The sequence below is a fragment of the Eumetopias jubatus genome, unplaced genomic scaffold (genome assembly GCF_037043125.1).
Source record: "Eumetopias jubatus isolate StellerSeaLion01/CBP00866 unplaced genomic scaffold, mEumJub1_p1.0 scaffold_13, whole genome shotgun sequence".
NCBI classification, from domain to species: Eukaryota; Metazoa; Chordata; class Mammalia; order Carnivora; family Otariidae; genus Eumetopias; species Eumetopias jubatus.
The window spans coordinates 32,328,540-32,347,552 of record NW_028274819.1 but is presented as its reverse complement, the minus strand read 5'-3'; the positions used below and the strand labels follow the sequence as shown (position 1 = coordinate 32,347,552).

At 34.6% G+C, this 19,013-nt stretch overlaps 1 protein-coding gene across 1 annotated transcript in view; it reads right to left on the bottom strand.

Moving 5' to 3' along the window:
* Nucleotides 1-17,517, bottom strand: part of KIF18A (kinesin family member 18A) — a 79,883-nt gene extending 62,366 nt beyond the window's left edge. Inside the window, exons 1-6 of the mRNA XM_028117706.2 lie at nucleotides 17,433-17,517; nucleotides 9,593-9,965; nucleotides 7,352-7,509; nucleotides 4,362-4,466; nucleotides 3,186-3,296; nucleotides 1,568-1,765 (exon numbers count right to left, since the gene is read on the bottom strand). Of these exons, the coding sequence (XP_027973507.1) occupies nucleotides 1,568-1,765; nucleotides 3,186-3,296; nucleotides 4,362-4,466; nucleotides 7,352-7,509; nucleotides 9,593-9,917 (897 nt within the window). The 5' untranslated portion in view covers nucleotides 9,918-9,965; nucleotides 17,433-17,517. The remainder of the gene's footprint in view (nucleotides 1-1,567; nucleotides 1,766-3,185; nucleotides 3,297-4,361; nucleotides 4,467-7,351; nucleotides 7,510-9,592; nucleotides 9,966-17,432) is intronic.
* Nucleotides 17,518-19,013: the final 1,496 nt, after the last annotated feature.

Genomic DNA, 19,013 nt, shown 5'->3' with positions numbered 1-19,013 from the left:
CTTTTCTTTATCAGAAATAAAATGTTCATATAAAAAAAAATCTCCATCATTTAAAAAGAAATTAAAATACAAAGGCAATGGATGCCCTATTCAAATCTACTATAGAAATAATAAGAATTCTGTATGCCAGAGAGCTATTTCTCTCATTAAATAATTAGCTAACACGGATACAAAGTAAATTAAAATTATAATCTTACAGAGACTTAGTCTGAAAGGACAACACAGTTCTAGGAGAACTTATATTTGTAGGTTTTCCTTTACTTAAAAGATACAGTTCTGATTTTAAAGTAAAAAACAAATTTTTCAAAAGGCACTTCCCTAAAAACAGAACATTATAATATTAAGCTAAAAGCAACCTTATGTTATACAATGTAAATCTTTCACATTACAGAAGAGAAAAACGGATGCTAAACAAAAAGTGAAATGACTTGCTTCAGGTAACATGGCTGATAACTCACAGCCAGAAATAGGCCCTAGGTGTTCCAGCTCCCAGTAGTACTGTGCTTTCCACCATAGCAGTGTTTCCCAAATACTGTGGAACGTGCGCTGCTGGTGTTAACTTGAAATGATTTTATATGTACAAGACATGCATTAAACACAGACTCATAAATGATTCAACAGGAGTCAATTATTAAAAATTAAGTTGGTATGGAAAAAATGCTATAAATGGCTTAAGTTTAGAAAACCAGTCTCTATACCATACTGTCTGCTTACATGTTTGAGATTTTAACTTAGAATATAGAAAACATCTTTGCTTTTACATGATTTCAGGAATTTGTCTTTTTTAAAAGACTTCCCAAATCATTTTAATATACTCTTACTAATTAAAAATACAACATTTTCCTAGCACTCATTGACTCGTATTTTCCTAAATATAGAAATTTCTCAAAGCTTGAACCTGGCTTCAACTTAATGATCACATTTTAATTAAAAAAAAAAAAAAAAAGGAAGTAATTTTTACCAATACAGAAGTTGTCAAATATGCTGTGTTCTAGTAAGCACTCTGGCATATAGTAGATGTAAAATATTTTTAAATGCCCTAAAAGCATCTAATAAACATTATACTATTAGGTGATTTAATTATATTTTATATCTTAAGCCTCTCATCCTAAGAAAAATTAACTCTTAATATTTAACCCAATTTTATAGTATATAAAATACTAATCAGACCAGAATTTGTTTTCCTAAAATGTAGTTTTTGTATTTATCCCAATTATGCTTGTTGTGTAGTGATCACTAAATGGTCATTTTAATAATCAGGTTTAAAATAAGTGATGAGAAAGTACCATAAAATATTAACCATCAATATGATATTCAATACATTTCTTTCAACAAATTCTGATTATAAAACTGGAAATTAAAACAGCCAAACCAAAGCAAACATAGTTTTATTTGATGTAACAGACTTTCTACAGTCTTTGCTCTATACAAATATTACTGATATATTCTTGAAATTTGATTTATAACAGATCTTTAAAACAAAATTATTTTAAGTAGTAACTTCCTAGGAATTACACATATTTCAATATTTCAAAATACCTAAAATAAATAAACATATAGTACCTACCTTTGTATCTGCTAAGGCATTAATAACATTCCCAAGAGCTAAGAGTGATCGATTAATATTTGTGCCTTCAATAAACCGGGTTCCTTTAGCACTGGTAGTACTGGCTCTCTCAGACCCTGCCAGGTCAATGAGTGACATCTTGGCAATTCGTACATTTTGACTGATACTTGCTGTTTTGTCTTGTTGTCGCAAATAAATCTTTTTGAAATTACAGGAGAATAGGAAAAATGAGGATAAGATTTAACAAAATTAAAAGGGAAACGTGCCCTTTATTTTTAAAAGAACATGAAACCAAAATTATTTTCATTTTAAAAACAAACTGAACAAAGTATAATAATCTGACTGGCTGATATCCAAGAACACCAGAAATAATTATGGAAGTTGGAAAAAACTCGAAAATGAAAAGATTTCCTATATACGTACCAGAGGGCAAATAACTCTTGATCTGATAGAAGCTCAAAACAACTGCCATTTGTGTTCTGGTAACCCCTGAGCCAGATCATAGAATTATCAGAGGTTGTGGGTGGGGCACAGGTACTCTAGAAATAATGTTCCTAACCAAAAACCAAAGGCAGTGGTCAGAATGTGCATGTCTCCAGGAATTGTTCCTCAAGGAAAGCTGAATTTTAATGTTGACCCAAACCGAAGTGTAGGAATATACTAATTCCCAAAACTGTTGTAATTATAATTAAGAAAGTATCCCATAAAAAAATAGTAAAATATACTTGTCATGTTCAGCCCATTAGAGTAAAGCATAATTTATCGAATTCGTAGTTTAACTGAAATAAATTAAGCAGATTGGTAAGATAAGCTATTATTCCATTATAAAGATCTTTGTTAATATTCGTATAGGGCAGGGTCTAAGACATTTTGGGGAAATTTTAGTGTCATAGATAAACATTTCTCTTATGACTACTGATAAACGAAGAGTTAGTGGAAAGAACAGAAAGGATTAATAAAATTTTATGGGCTGGCGACTTTCTGAATGACTTGACTGCCTCAGATATGAGTTCTTTCAACTACATCAATTTCTTACTGTAAGTTGGGTTACACTAGTATAATCCAGAATGAAGCTATAAAATAATTTGGATTTTAACAGGACTATAAACTACAAAAAATAATAGCTACTAACATATGCTTTACCTCTTTCTAGAATTGTATTCCTAAAAAGAACTGTATCAATGCAATCAATGTCCTTAAGGAATGCAAGTATTTGCAAGGTCCCTGTGATGAAATCTTTAAAAAAGTAATCAGATTTTCCCCAATTTATTGCTTCTGTAAATCTATACCTAAAAAGAGAAGGTTTGCTCTGAATATAAGATTATCCTTAGGAAAGATTAAATATTTTCACTAACTAAAAAACACAAGGGAAAAAACCCTTTAATGCTACCACCTTACTATCCTGTATCTTCACACAGTAAAAATTTATACTTCTGATTTACATCATCTCAATTCTGATTATTCTTGATAAAATCTTTTCAAGGCTCCAAAATAAAGGAAATGCTGAGGAAGGAGCAGACAGCTGAAGGGATTTTCTTTGCATATATGAAAATTACCCCACATGAATTTGGCTTTGTTTATTTTAAATTTTAAGAGCAATAGTCTAATGGCCTGTTACCTGGAAAACAGCATGAGAACGAGAAGATGTGGCATTCATATCAGTGGGATGCTGTGTCCTGTTTTTGTTTCCACTATCCAATAACTGTAAAATCTCCTCTGAGGATTTGGGCTAGAGAAATTTTGTGGAAGAAAAACATACAAATAGTCATCTATCTTTAAAATTTTTAATAAACTTTTAACAAGAAAAAAGACTTTTAAAGATAAAATAAAAGGTAAAAATGCATTCTATAAATTGTATCCCATTATATATTTCCTACATAGTACTAAGCAAATGATATACAGTTGACCTTTGAACAATGCGGGGGTTCAGGGCACTGACACACATCTCCCCTCCAGGCAACTGAGAATCCACATGTAACTTATGACTTCCCACAAGTTTTCCTAATAACCTACTGTTGACTTCAAACCTTACTGATTATATGAACAGTTAATTAATACATATTTTGTATATTACATCTATTATATACTATATTCTTACAATAAATGAAGCTAGAGAAAAGGAAATGTTATGAAGAGAATCATAAGAGAGAAAATACACTTGCAGTACTGTATTTATTTTATTTTATTATGTTCAGTTAGCCGCTGTATAGTGTACTGTATTTATTAAAAAAATCCACATATAAGAGGACCTGTTCATCTCAAACCCATGTTGTTCAAGGGTCAACTATACTTTGGTGTTATATGAGAAAAAAAAGATAAAATCTTATCTATTGGAGGAGATAAAATATAAATGTATTAAGCAGAATACAGAGTTTACATTTGCAAGATTTTTAAAAGAAAAGCTCATTTAGAGTGACTGGGTGGCTCAGTCAGTTAAGCGTTGGACTCTTGATTTTGGCTCAGGTCATAGTCTCAGGGTTGTGAGACTGAACCCCGTGTTGGGCTCCATGCTGGGTGTAGAACCTGCTTTCTCCCTCTGCCCCTCCCCTTGAGCTCTTGCTCTCTCTAAAGAAACAAAAAACCCCCCCAACCCTCTTGCCCAAAAACAACTACAAAAAGAAAAGCTCATTCAATTATTTCAAAGGAAAACAAAATAATACTGAACATACATTCTGATTATTTTAACTCTGCACTTCATTATTTTTCTTCTTTCTTGAACACAACAGAAAATAAGTAAATGGCTAAATAACCACACTTATTATTACAATAAGGAAAAAGAAATTTATAAACATACCTGATGTAAAGTCAATCCCTGAACGACTACCCCTTTTTGGGCATCTTCCCGAACAGCAAGTGGCCCTGAATTTACTAAGAGGTCACGAATCTGTTCATTATATACCTTAAGGAAAAACAAAACAAAAACCCCAAAAAACCCTGCTTTAGCACTGATGTTGAAATAACAGTGACATCACACATGTTGCTGACTTAAAATTGTATTAGAATTGCATCTTAAAGGTAAGCAGCAACTCATTTGCATTCATCTCACCCCTTCTATCTCAGGTTGCCATTAATTTTCTATCATCTGAAAAAACAGAAGAGTTTTCAGTTTGCAACTGAAATTTAAAGGTGGAATCATTACACCCTCTCTCCATAATTCCTAACTTGATGATTACGGTGAAACAGAAATAAGATAGCGTGAATTGCCTTTTCCTATTTTCTGGAAGTAAATGGGACCCGTGGTCTTGGGAAATTCTAGTAAGTTATATGGAGGTGGCATGGTTCTTATTGAAGATGTTTATTATTTCATGATGTCCAAATAGTCAAAACTTTTTAAATTTTAGAGCTTAAGAGTTAAAACCCATACTCAAGGATCGAGAGTATTTATTTCATTTCTCCTTTATTTACATTAAATTTAATATGCAATTCTTAATGATAAGTCCCATAATAGGACCCCTTTTCCCCTCTTTAGGAAGTAAGGCCCTAGGAGGTTAAGTGATTTGTTCATGGTCACAAAAGTAATAGCAGGGTAGGGATGGGAGTCCAGATATCCTCACTCTACTGCATGGTACTGAATATACATCTATTTTAGGTCTTTGGAAATTTTTTCCCCCAGTAATTTCTGTAAGCAATTCCTTTTTTAGTAATTTTTTAGCAATTTTTTTAGTAATTTCTATAAACAATGTATAGAAATAGTACTATTGATCTGTTTTTACGAATTTATTAAAGTTACTTAATTTTCTACTTGCCAACCAAATGACCACAACTGATAAGATTTAAAAAAGCATAGAGACTGAGGCTTTAAGAATTATTTTGTATAAGTTATTTCCATGTTCTAATAAATAGTCTGCAGTGACACCTGGTAAGATTTTCTACAATGAATGATAACCACTTTTAAATGTAATAAAACTCTTAAAAGTAGTAAAATATGAAGATGTAATTTTTTGGTTCTTATTTTTCTGAGAAGCAGTAGTCACTTTTCAAATGCTTCCCCTTACCCATTTCAGTCATACAAAATACAAAATTAGAACAACCATTCTCAAGCCAGTCTACACATCAGAATCACCTGGGAGCTTTTAAAAAACAGAGATGCCTCGGCCACAATCCAGACCTATTAAATTAAAATGTCCAAGGGCTGAGGCCTAGGCATGTCTATTTTTAAAAACCTCCATAAGCCAACTCTGGTGCACAGCCTGAGTGGAAAGCCATTAGATCACACCTTGCCTTACCATTAATAAAATGAAGGCAGATTAAAAGAAAGAAAAAACAATTAAAAAAACATTATAAAAATAACCAAATTTCAAAATTCGCCCAGTTATAAAAGGATCTAAGGAAGAAATAAAGAATATTGCTATGTTCTTTACCCAACTACGTTCAAAGCAATTTTTTTCAGCACTTAACTATAGAAAATGAGTTTTATTTCTCTTTTATTTCCAAGTTCTGTAGACAAGAAAATTTTTATCAACATACATATCTTAACCAATTTTTGAACTGTGAAGAACCTTTCTCAGTAGGAACCAAACTACAAGTTGTCAACAAAAGAGCTGTGACTACCAGAAATTTTTTCTCTGATACCACAAATGAATAGGCAGTAAAATCATGGATTTGTTTCTTTACTGGTATCTGAAACACTACCTGAATGCAAAGTTAGTGTGTCTATATCCTAGTTATGATTTGTTGAATGTCACCTATTACTAAGGGGGCAGAAGACCTCAAAGAATGAGGACACAAGAGACAGCATGAAGGAGCCCTGATTGGCTAAATCTAGCATAATTTGAGCATACAAATAAATAATTTCGGAAAAGGATTATAAGCTATTAAATAATGTTAAGAATCTATGAATCCACACTGATATAATAAAGGAAAAGTTCTTCCATATAGTAGAAAGCCAAGGAATAAATGCAGATAAAATGATGGAATTTAAATATCACTATTATCTACCATCATAATAATAATTGACTTAGGCATGAATCATCAGTGGATGTCAATAGTAACAGATGAAAATTTGAGGAATAAGAGGATAAAGGGTAAAGTAGTATCTTTCTAGTACAGAAATTCTGCCAAGACCAACATAATGAAACGGATCACAGTTAACAAAGCCAGTAACGGAACTAACTAACCATACCAGCCTCTTGATATGCTACTATAAGAACTCAACATTACTTCCATGGTGTTTCTGCCAGTGCATAACCTGAATCTAATCATTGACTAACCCAAATTAGGGGTTTTATGACAGTGACATAAAACACAGAGAAAAATCCAGATTGAGACTAAAGAGATACAACAACTGAAGGCAATTTATGATCTTAGATTTTCTTTTTCAATGAAGGGCATCATCAGAATAATTGGCAAAATCTTATTAAGATTTATAGATTAGGTACTGGTGTTCAATCATTGTTAATTTCCTGATTTTGATAACTATTCAGTGGTTATTTAAGAAAATGTCCTGTTTTTACAAGTCTGTAACTTAAACAGTTCAGAAAAAGAAATAGATACACATACAGAGGGAGAAAGCAAAGATAATAAAATGTTAACATATGGGGGATCTGGATGAAGGGTATCTGGAAGTTCTTTGTGCTAATCTTGCTAATCAGAAAGTAGGCCAAAATAAAATACTCAGCAGAAAAAGAGTAAGATGCGTAACAAATACTTAAGACCAGGAATTTTAATGATTCTATATATTCATAAGAAAATTCTATATGACAGAATAGTTTGAATGGGCCATGGTACTTCTTAAAGATTTCTCAATACTATTGACTAAACTAAGGAATGATTCTGTCAACTTACCTCCAGATAAGAAACTGCAGTACTACATACTTTCTCTTCTTTAATCTCATCCATGGATTTATAAAGGTCTAACATTGTTAGATACATTACTCCAGGTTCAGTAGCTGATCCTAGCATCGTGTGGGTCTTCCCAGCTCCAGTGGCACCATATGCAAGTACTGAGTTTTTATAAAAAGGGATCAAAGCTCTTTATTATGACATACAATATTACTATATCCACTGTCTAGTGGATAGTTCAATCTGAATATTCTGAACATAACTTTAAACTCAACAGGTCCAAAATTAACTTAAGAGTCTTATCCTTAAAACCTGAGAATTTTAGCACAAATCCACTCTTCTCCTATATTCTGTATTCTGGTTAATGGTACCATTCTCCTGTCATCTGCTCCCTTTCTTCCACAGCAATCTTACAAGTTTTAACTAATCGGTTATCAGTCTCCCTATCTAGTCTCAATCTTCTTTAATCCATCCCTTTGAATTTTTTAGTGTTTTTTTTTTATGAAAACAAAATCTGAATATGTTAAATCTTCCTAATTGCTCAACAGCCCTACATAAGAAAGTTCAAATTCCTTGCCTTGGAATATTATTAGGCACTGTCTCCAGCCTATTTCTTCCTTGCTGTGGTCTAGGTATACTAGATTGTGTGAAGTTCTCTGCATGTGCTGCTTCTTTTCTATTCCACTGTCTTTCCACTGAAGAGTTCCTCTACTTAATCCAGCTGGAATATTTACACCTGTTCTAAACATTCAGCATAAATGTCACTTTTCCATGTCTTCCCTGTCACAGGCAGAAACATCTACTCCCTCATTTGAGTCCTCAGTATATGCTACACGTCCTTTTATTCTAGTATGTATCAGACTGTATTTCCGACTGTGAGCTCCTCCAAGGCTGAGGCTGTGTATCCTTCATAACTAGCAAATCACCTGGCACAAAGCAGATGTTCACTACAAGTTTGCTGAAAGAATGAATTCCAATGGAAGTCATTTAGAAATTCCTCTGTAAAATTTGTGTTTTAGGCAAATTATTTTGTTTCCATGATTCTCTCCAGTATAACATAAAAGTGATGTGTTCTTCAAACACAAAATGAAACAAAAAGGTACTCTGAATTACATATGGCAAATACCAGACATAATATAAACTCATTATTATTACTGGTAAAAATATTTTTATAAGTTAAAAAGTTAAATCTCTCTGCTAAGCCAAATATTAACAAACTACTAAAATACTTTTCAGTAGAATCAAACTGACATGTTTCATTCTGTTCTAGTTTATGTAAGCTAGCAGTACATCAAAAAGTCTTAAGAAAGCTGCATAATAATATAAAATAAAGCCAAGATGAAAACAAAAATTCAGTATTAGTTTGGTAGAGATTTTTTCATTTGTAGTCAAGAAAAATTTAAATCTCTGGAGACAGTATGGAGTTTCATGAATGGGGAAAAGAGTATACACTTAAAAATGAGAATGATAGCAGTTCTAATCAATAAACCACATTCTATTCTTATTTGACCAAGAAGGTAAGTCTTCTGTAATAAAACTGAATGAGTCAGTGAAAGACAGTGAAACATGTTACAGTTTTAGGGTATCTTAAAGAAAATGTCGTAAATGGTGGTAATTACAAAAATAAGATATAAATAATGGTGTTAAGTGCCTTGTAAATATTGAATTAACTGGCCTTTAGGTCTCTTTCTAGGAAATAAACATGGCCATTTTGAAAGGCAAATTACTACAGATCTATCCAGAGTACTAGAGATGCTTTCTGGCCTGAAGATATGCTAAAATAGTATATGATACTCAATTAACATGGGCTTTTAACATTTTTTTTCAAGGTACAATAAAGAGAACTGGTTCTGTAAAGAAAGTTGCCAAGTGTTCAGAAATGTCCAATCCTTCCCCAGGGATAGATAATTGTATAGGTAAGCAGCGGGAATATTAATGAATACAACTTGTGAGAAATCTGGCATCAACTGCAAGACGCATGTGCTTTATAACATAGGAAATTGAAAAGATGACTGTCTATAGGGACTATAGCAAGACTCTGGAAGAGAAAGTTCCACAAATTATATGTTATGTATGCCTAAATTTCAAAGAAAGGCTACATTTACAGTGAAATTCTACTGAATTTAATAATTTTTAGCAAACAAGCACCTTAAAATTGATTGTTTAGAATGGGTCAAGTAGATGTCCATTCTAATGTAAAACTGAAATCAGATGGAAAAATTAAACTCTAACTGAAACAATTACCTGTGCAATTATATCCATTCAAAAAACTACGAAGAATTGGCTTAGTAGTATGTTCAAAAACTTCCAATTGAGTTGAAGTTTCATCAAAAACTGCATCAAATACAAATTTGAGATCCTTATTTTGTCTCTTTGTAATATCTCGATTTGCAGTTTTCTTTCCATGGAAAAAACTAATTTCTTCTTGTTTGGGATCAAAAACTAGGATATGCTTATCCACAACATGGACCACTTTATGGAATCCAGCTGCCTTTTCTTTTGTGTTTTCTGGACGCACACGAACAACTACTTTCATATGGTGACACAGGTCTTCCTCAGTAACAGACATTGTTGATTATCTTCCTTCCCCTGTTTAAACGAATGCCTGAATATTCCTCTGTAATTAAAAAAGAAAATAAAGTATGAATATTAGTTCTATTGTATACAATATGACTGACATATAGGATTCATTAAAAAAGTGTTAATTCTATTCCACTTATCTGGTAAATGTTACTGGAAATATATTTAAACACACATACACACACACACCACTCCCTGATTCAAAACCTTCCAATGGTTCTTTATTTTATTCAGAGTACAAGTTGAAGTTCTCTAAATGGTCTCCATTCTTACCTCATGTTTTATTGATCTTCCCTTTGCTCCCTCCATTCCAGCTAACCCATCAAGCACCCCAATGGGGTCTTTCCACCCGCCATTCTCTCCATTGCAAAATGCTTTCTTCAATATCTACATGATGAACTCCCTTCTTTCAAGTCCCTGCTCAAATGTTGCCCTCCCAACTACTCTGATTAAAACTGCCAATCCAATTCTTAATTACCCTTATACTGCTCTATTCTTTACCAAAGAACTTATCATCTCCAAAAGGTATATACTTTTCACTTATTATGTTTATTTTCTCTATTCCAGTTAAACTATACACTCTTTAAGTACATGTATATTTTTTTAAAATCTGTTTTGCTTATTGATGTGTTCCAAGAGCCTAAAACAGTGCCCAGCACAGGGTAGACTATATAAGTATTTGAAGAATAAATAAATTAGAAAATCTAAAAGGTTTTTAATTTTTTTTCTTAGTTTTAACTTTTATATTCTCAATTAATTTCTGGATAGTTGAGGTTTCCAAACTACTGATCTTTGTTAGTTTATCTTTACTTTTTTACTTTTTATTTTTATGTGAGGTAATCTGAAAGTCAGACTGTAAATTTTAACCCTAATATTGATGTACCCTAGACTTAGATCATGAGAGAGCAGATTAGGATCTCTGAATACACTATGGTGTATATGTTATCTTCATCATCTTCATACCCGGGCTAATTGATGCATCCTTGGACTATTTTTAACCCTATGGGTTTGTGAGACACGTAGAGATGAGCCTTGGTTTATCAATTTCCACCGCCAAGAGGCTTGCAGCTAAGATCACTTTTACTAAAAATAGTTCATAAGTCAAGGTTCTCCCTTCATTACCTTGATGATTCTGAGAGATCTTTGCTGTCCATTACCATAAGCCAAACTAATATAGTGCTGAAACCCTTGTGAAAATCAAAGCTAGGTTTTTGGGTAGCCTCACTATGACTGTATACGGTTTACCTATCTATAGTAAAGTTGAGTCTAATAGGAAGCCCAGGATCTGACTTCTGACTTATACTTCAGGTAAAGAGATCTACCATGGTCTTGTGTTTGTGTGATTTAATTTTTTGTTTTGTGATATAATTTGATCATTATCACTGCTGTGTAGATAACATACTGTAAGGAATAGAGACTAATTAGAACATTGAAGTAGTACAGACAGGAGATAATGTCAACTCAGAACAATTTGGTAGTCAGATTCTGGAAACATTCTGAAGGTAAAGATAATAGATTCTCCTAATAGATGTGGAGTATGAGAGACGGACAGGATTCAAGAATAACTCCAAAGTTCTTGGCCTGAGTGTTGGAAGATCTAGCCTTCTTGAATTTGAGACTTTTAATAGACATCCAGGTGGAAATGTCAAGGCAGTTGGAACCCAAATTAAAAAAGTCTGTCCTCAGAGTCTTAATGCTTCAAATGGCATTAAGATTTTGGGGAATCTTTAAATCAAGGAGAACAGGTTGATCAATTGTGTTAAATACTGCTAACAGGTAAAGTACACACTAAGAAGTAATCCTGGGATTTAGTAACACAGAAGCCAACGAGAACAGTTTTGGGGGAATGGTGGGACAAAAATCTGAATGAGAGAAGACTCAGTAAATACAGGAACTACTATTGCAAAAATGAGCAAAGAAATGGTATGGTGGAGGGGGAAGAAAGGTTAAAAAAGATATTTTGTTTTTTTAAATGGGATAAATAACAACAAAGAAGCTAAAATATGTCATAAAACCACATACTTTTGGAAAAAATTCAAATAAAGCCAAAGTAATCTAAAAGCAGGAGACACTGGGCACGGCACTCCTTTTAGACTCTGTCCTTCCCCAAAAATAGAACACTGAAGAGGGAAGGATGGTCATTTGGATTCTAAGTCAGGTCCCAGATGAATTACTACTCTGCTCTTTCTTCATCCTTGAACTTCTGTCTAACCAAGTTCCACATAGCACTTATACCTCACTTCTATTACCTTGGACAACTTCCTTAACCTCACTGAGTCTCAGTTTCTCATTTGTGTAAAAGAAACCTCAAAGCACTGTGAAGGCTAAAAGAGATAAGTATTAAGTGTATTGAGGCATTCAGTAAATGTCAGTTCTCGTCCCTGTCTATCCCATTCCTGTCTCTTCTTGCCAAAGACACTGGCTCATCTTTTTAGTGTTTCCCAGTGGGCTCATGATGGCACTTTGGGTAGGATAATTCTTCCTTGTTTGGAACTGTTACATGTATTAGAGGATGTTTAGCATTTCTGAACTCTACTTTAGCCTAGTGGCATCCCACATACCTTGTGATACCAAAAACTGATCTCTATACACACTTTTAAAACCTCTTAGGAATACTGAAGAATGCTTTTCACCCCCAATGATAGATAAAATACACACAAATGAAATAGTTAAATAAGCATAAGAAGACATCAGGTGATTTTTTGAAATAGACCTTAGAATCTCAAGGTTGGATGGGATCTCTTGTCAATTAATTAAATAATCAAATCAAGATGCTAACTGTTAGATGTTGGAGCCAGATACCTTAGGTTAAAATTCCAGCTCTATACAACTTTGTTTTACAACTTGTTACAGATTTTAAGAAAGACATCAATCTTTTTTAAAGTATCACACATTTCTGGACTTTTTCAAAACAAATGAGTGAAAATAATTTTCTTAATAAAAATACCTAAGGTCAACAGGATCACCAAAATGTAAAAAATCAGTCTATGTTCAAATATACTGATGTCTTCAGGGATTAATGAAATTTTCCCTACATTAATACATAATGCCAGTTTTCTTTCCTAACATGGCCAAGTAAAAGAGATGGATATCTAGTTGATGCTGAATAAGGCACACAGAAAGTAAATTCTTTGACCATGTTTACTAAGAAGCAGCAACAGAAAAGCCAAAGTATTGTTACCTATGTAATAACGTGTTGATTCAAAAATTCTTTTCAGGCACACCTGGCTGGCTCAGTGGGTACAACACGTGACTTTTGATCTTGGGGTTGTAAGTTCAAGCACCAAGATGGGTGTAGAGATTACTTAAAAATAAAATCTTAAAAAAAAAAATTCTGTTCAGATGACTGTTCAGAAGATAGTATCACAGCCTCTGACCAATTTTGACATATCTATTCCTAATTGTATTTGAATAGAATCAAGAGTAAGCTAGTAGGATTTTGTTGGTGGGACTAAAACATTAAAGATAAAATAGTTCCAACACCACTGTTCATTGTAATAGGAAGGTATCTGTCTAGAGAAAATAGAATATAAAAGAGAACAATGAAGAAGCTAAAGAAGGCGCTTTAGTTGCTAATCTATAAAGTGATAGGACTGGACCCTATGATACCTAAGGTCCGTTTCTAGCTCTAATATTTTATGATTATTACATGTGATTGGAAAAGAGTATAAGAAAGTGACAAGAAATAACAGCTAATGGGACTGTATGTCTTTATCGTTATATTCCTAATGCGCCCGGTTCTGGTTTACAAAATTAGGAAAGTGGAAAGATCATGTTTTATAATAATCACTGAGGGTGGTTAAAACACCATGTCACTTAGTAAGGGTAACATTTAATTTTCTGGAATATTCACTTACATAGAAAAGCTCATTCCTCCGCTATATTTAATAAAGAAGTGTTAAAAACCTAATTCTCTTCAATAACTGCAAGATAATATAAACCAAGTTGAAGAGGCAAATTCTAAACTTATAATATAAGCAGGTACTGTTCACCCAAGATAAATATAAGCCAATCAACTTAAAGATTCATGCCCAATTATATGCAAGTACAATAATAAATTTTATTTAATTGATTGCATGTAGATGCCTTCTTCAAGAGCAATCAGATCATGTTATGTATCTCATGTTATTTCCCAGCTCCAAACTCTCCAATGACTTCCTGCATAAGAATAAAATGCAAACTCCCTAGCATGTCTAGTAGGTTCTACATCTGGCCCCATCTACCTCTCTGCCGTCTTTTTCAAATGGTATCCTCCCTCTTGATTATTCTGCTTCAGTCACACTGTCCTTCTTAGTGTTCCTAAAACATTCCGTCTTGTTCTAACCTCATGGCCTTGCACTTTCTCTTCTTTGCCTGGAAGGCACTACCTTCAGATATTTGCAAATCTTAATCTCTCAGTTCGTTATTCACATCTCTGTCCAAATATCATCTCACAGAGGCTTTCCCTAAAGATTCCATTCAAAAGAGTGTCACCCTGCTCTTTCCTCTTCCATCCCTTACCAGCTTTATTTTTCTTCTGAGCATCTAGACTAATTGGAAAATATGTATCATTTGGTTACATATTTATTGCTTGTTTCCCCTCTGGAATATAAACACTATGAGAATATGGACTACATCTGTACCCCAGAACCTTGAACAGGGCTTGTTCAATATTTAGGACTCAGTCAGTACATACTTGTTCAATAAGTGAATGAATGAACTAATGCTGATTTTCAAGATACATGTGCAAAACAAGTGCAAAATAGCAGACTTGGCATAGAACCATTTGTATCTTAAAAGACATACATATTTTTATATGTATGGGCTCTTTTAGGAAAGGAACACAAGAAATTGATAGCATCAGTTGCCCCATGGTGGGGAAATATGAAGGTATGGGTGACAGGCAGGCTTACTTTCTACTGTATATCCTTTTGTATCATTTGGATTTTAAACAAGACTAGTTATTTTCCTTTCAAAAACAAAACAAAAAAGTATTAAAATTTACCGTAAGTACAATCCTTCATTTAATAATGTTGTATTTATAGAATACTTTCTAATGAACACTTAGTATACAAATAGAAATTGCTAAGCAATTTACATACTTCTTATTTAATCCCCATAACAATCCTATGATATAGGCATTTATAATCATTTCTATTTTACAGAGGGATAACTACAATATAGATTAAGTTAATTGGCTAAAGTCACACTATTGGAAGCACAAGACATGGGATTTGAACTCAGACTAACTGGATGTAAAGCTGAAGTATTTAAATCACTACTCTTTTGGTTGTAAATATATAGTCTCCAGAAATGTTCTCATAGAAGTTAAAAATATATATTTGCCTATTTTTGATAAAAACTTCAGGGCCCAGGAGAGGAGCTCTTGAATGAATATTGAAATAAAAGGGAAAGTATGATTTCTCTCTGCTTGTGGGATATCAAACAGTTATCTATTCTCAGCAAATACACTATTAATTGAGAACTCTTAAATTAGGTCAATAAGGTCATAACTACTACTAATGAACAACAACGATTATCATTTGAGCATGCTGTGTATGTCAGACATTATGGTAAACATCTTGGGGCGCCTGGGTGGCTCAGTTGTTAAGCGTCTGCCTTCGGCTTGGGTCATGATCCTTGGGTCCTGGGATCGAGCCCACATCGGGCTCCCTGCTCAGCGGGAAGCCTGTTTCTCCCTCTCCCGCTCCCCCTGCTTGTGTTCCTTCTCTCGCTATGTCTCTGTCAAATAAATAAAATCTTTAAAAAACAAAACAAAAAAAAACCCCAGTTACCATTCACCATCTCTTTCAATCCTTAAATAATCATATAAGGTATATTCTATAATAGTCTCCATTTTACAAAAACAGACAGTTAGTTTAGGATAAGTAATTTTTCCAAGATGACATAACTAGTAAGTGAGGAGCCAGAACGTAGACTCAGGTCTAAATCCAAAGCCCATGTTCCCGAAGAACAACGCTCCACTGGAATAAGAAAAGAATATTTTCAAACAAAGGAACAGAAATGCTGCATGAATTATTTTGAATGTGGAGTCATACAATTCTAAATTATTTCTTAAATTCAAGCTTAAATCTGAATTAGATTCAGGTTCAACAAACACTTTTTAGGAGCAGGAACTATCCTCCACACACTACCTTTTATTGTCTCTATGCAACTTACACCTGTCCTTGGAACTAACTTTAGTGTTAGAGCCAGTGCTTCTACTAGTTAAAAACATCACATTAAGAAAGAAATTTCAAATGCAGTGAAGGGCGGCACTAACATCTCAGCTATTTTTTTCCTCCTACATTTCATAGAGTTGACAGCACAAACGTGATTTTGTTGGGTACCTTCATCGATTCAAGGTATCAGTGCACTTTGACAAGATGCACTTTTAAAGTGAAAATTTTATGTACTTCAAATACTTGTTCAGTAACAGAAGAGATTAATTTATTACTGTTGAAGGCAAGATAATCTTTGTTTACTGAAACAGAGAATTCTTACAAGGTAACAGAAACTTAGTAACAGACACTATCTTGCCTTTGGTTCTTATATTCTCTAGCGCCAAAGTTCATAAATACTTTCCAAAATCCAAGGCGGAGCGCTGAAGGTAGTAAAATAACAACTACCAACTAAAACCTGTAGAATGCTTAATACATTCTACTTGATAGTTAATAGCTTTTTTTTTTAACCTAAACTATGTATTATACAACAAAATTATTGAATTCCGGTCAAGTAACTTCTTTTCATAAACAGCAGTTAGCCTTGATCTCTCTGTTAACTGAGTGCCTAATGAGCTCCTAAGAGAGTCTTGCAGAAACTAAGAACAGACAGTATAAAGACTTATTCTCAAGGTTCAAGAGGACCTTTCATTCGCAAAGCACTTTGCCAAGCAGTATCGCTTCCATACCATTCTTGGCAATCCCGCTAGGCAGTGCTGGCAAGTCTTGTCTTGATGCTACAACTGGGACTCAGAGGAGGTTCCTGACCGAACTTTGCCAGGCTCACAGCAGAACCTTGCAGGACAAAAAGTTTTTAAGTTGGAGAAGCAAAACTCCTTATTTGATAGTTAAGCCCAGAGTTACATTTACATCTGTATCTGAAACAAAACACTCTGATTAGGAGTGCGGAATGAACTTTACACTGTAAGGTGCAGGGCAATGAAAGTGCTCTGCCAGTCTGGGAAAGAGGCCAGGATGCCTTTTAAAACGTCCGACTTCCTCAGGATTTAAGGCAGTAGATTTCTGCCCTTCCCGATGAGCAGTCAAGGGCTCCTGATCAGGCAGAGTTCTGCTCTAGCGGGTTCTCGAGTTCCTTCTTCCTTTCACTTTCTCCCCAGGGACCCTAACTACCCTCACCCCCGCACACACACACACCCACTACTTAACCCTTCCGCATTTGTCAACAAGCCCATCCCGTCCTCTACTCCTCAGGCGGCCCCAGGAGCCTTCCGCTTCCAGCGAGATGGGTCAACAAAAGAAGCGTCTGGAGACGAGAGGTTTCTCCTCGCGTGCCTCTCACTCACCTCAGGTCCAGCAAACATTACCACGACACTTCACTACGACGGCCGCCTCTCCACGATTCAAACTCTGCCACAAGATTCAAACCCAAGCCAGCTTTTTCAGCACCGCGTTTCATTGGCTGCCGTCTTCGTTACGCCATCACGTCGGACGTTGCCGTGGCGCGCTGCCGCTTGGCGCCAGGAGTCTCAGCCGCGCAGCTCGTGGCCTTGCTGCGCGTCGCCAGGGCAACGCGCACGGCTGTTTCCGGAGGCGCCGGCCGAGGTGGGCGGGGCTAGACCTCAGCTGCCGGTGGGAGGTAGCCATCTGGGATCATCAGGCCACCTCCAGACCCGCGGGCGCATGGCCGCGTCCCAGGGTTCAGGGTGTGAGTGAGACGGGAGAGGGCAGGGGTTGGCTTGTGCCGTCTGCTTGTGGGAGAGGTGGAGCCTATTGGGTGTGGGTGAATGGGTTCTGAATGTTTATATTCTCCTTTTCTTTATTTAGTAGTGAGGCCTCCAAGGTGCGGGTCCCATGCTCTGGTAGGTGTAGGGACCTGTTCCTTTTAGCCACTTTAACTGGATCGAACTGGGGTCAGTGTTTCAATTAATTGAAAGTCCAGGGCTTTTGGTTTGAGGCCCCAGTCTTCATTTCTCAGGACTCCCAGGCCTACTCCCTTTATTGCTGACTGAAACTATTTGGTGTTTTGTTGTTTTTACCTTTCTTTCTGATGATGACTTTACAAAATAAATTCCTTTAAATTTATTGTCCTAGTTCATTATTGGATGCAGTGGTTTTGTAAGTCTTAGATTGTAGATATTATTTCAGAATGTATGCTTTAATAAGAAAAAAATACCAGAAAAAAATGGGAAATGTTTGCTAAGCCATCTTTGTCAGGATATTTTGAATAGTGTGATCTGAATGTCATTGTTATTCTTTATATTAACATTATTGTATTCATTCAGCAATTTCTGATTGTAGACTTTTGGGACATAATACCATAAGTAAAAATCCCTGCCCTCTTGGAGTTTATATTCTTACATGAAGCTTATCCCCATAATAAATAGGATGGCACAACACATTGCAGAGTATTACAAGTGAAATAATATATGAAAACCTCCGTAATATGGACATTTATTTCCTATTGAAGAAAATCAGAAGCACTGTATTGTATATGATTCATGTTATATGATTGTTTCTGAACTCTGGATAGAGCATCAATAAAGACACTAATTGCTGGCTATATTACATATATCTTAGCTAATGCAATAGTTATTTGTGTGGTGCTGGGTTTGGTAATAAAATTGAGAAGCCTTTTTATTTTATTTAAAATATGCACTCATTCTATAGTACTTTACCATTGGTGTCCCAGGCATTTTGTTAACTTATATATGTTATTTCATTTAATTCTCAAAAAAGTCCATGAGATGTAGGCACAATTTATTTTACTGAAGAAAAAAAACTGAAGTTTTCAGAAAATCCCTAAATTATTATTAACTGTACAAACCAGCCAATTCAGAATTGAGGACTTTGTCTCAGAAATACTTTCTAAATTAAGTGATATTAAGATGCTTTCTTAGTCTATTATGAAAACAGGCATTTTTTAA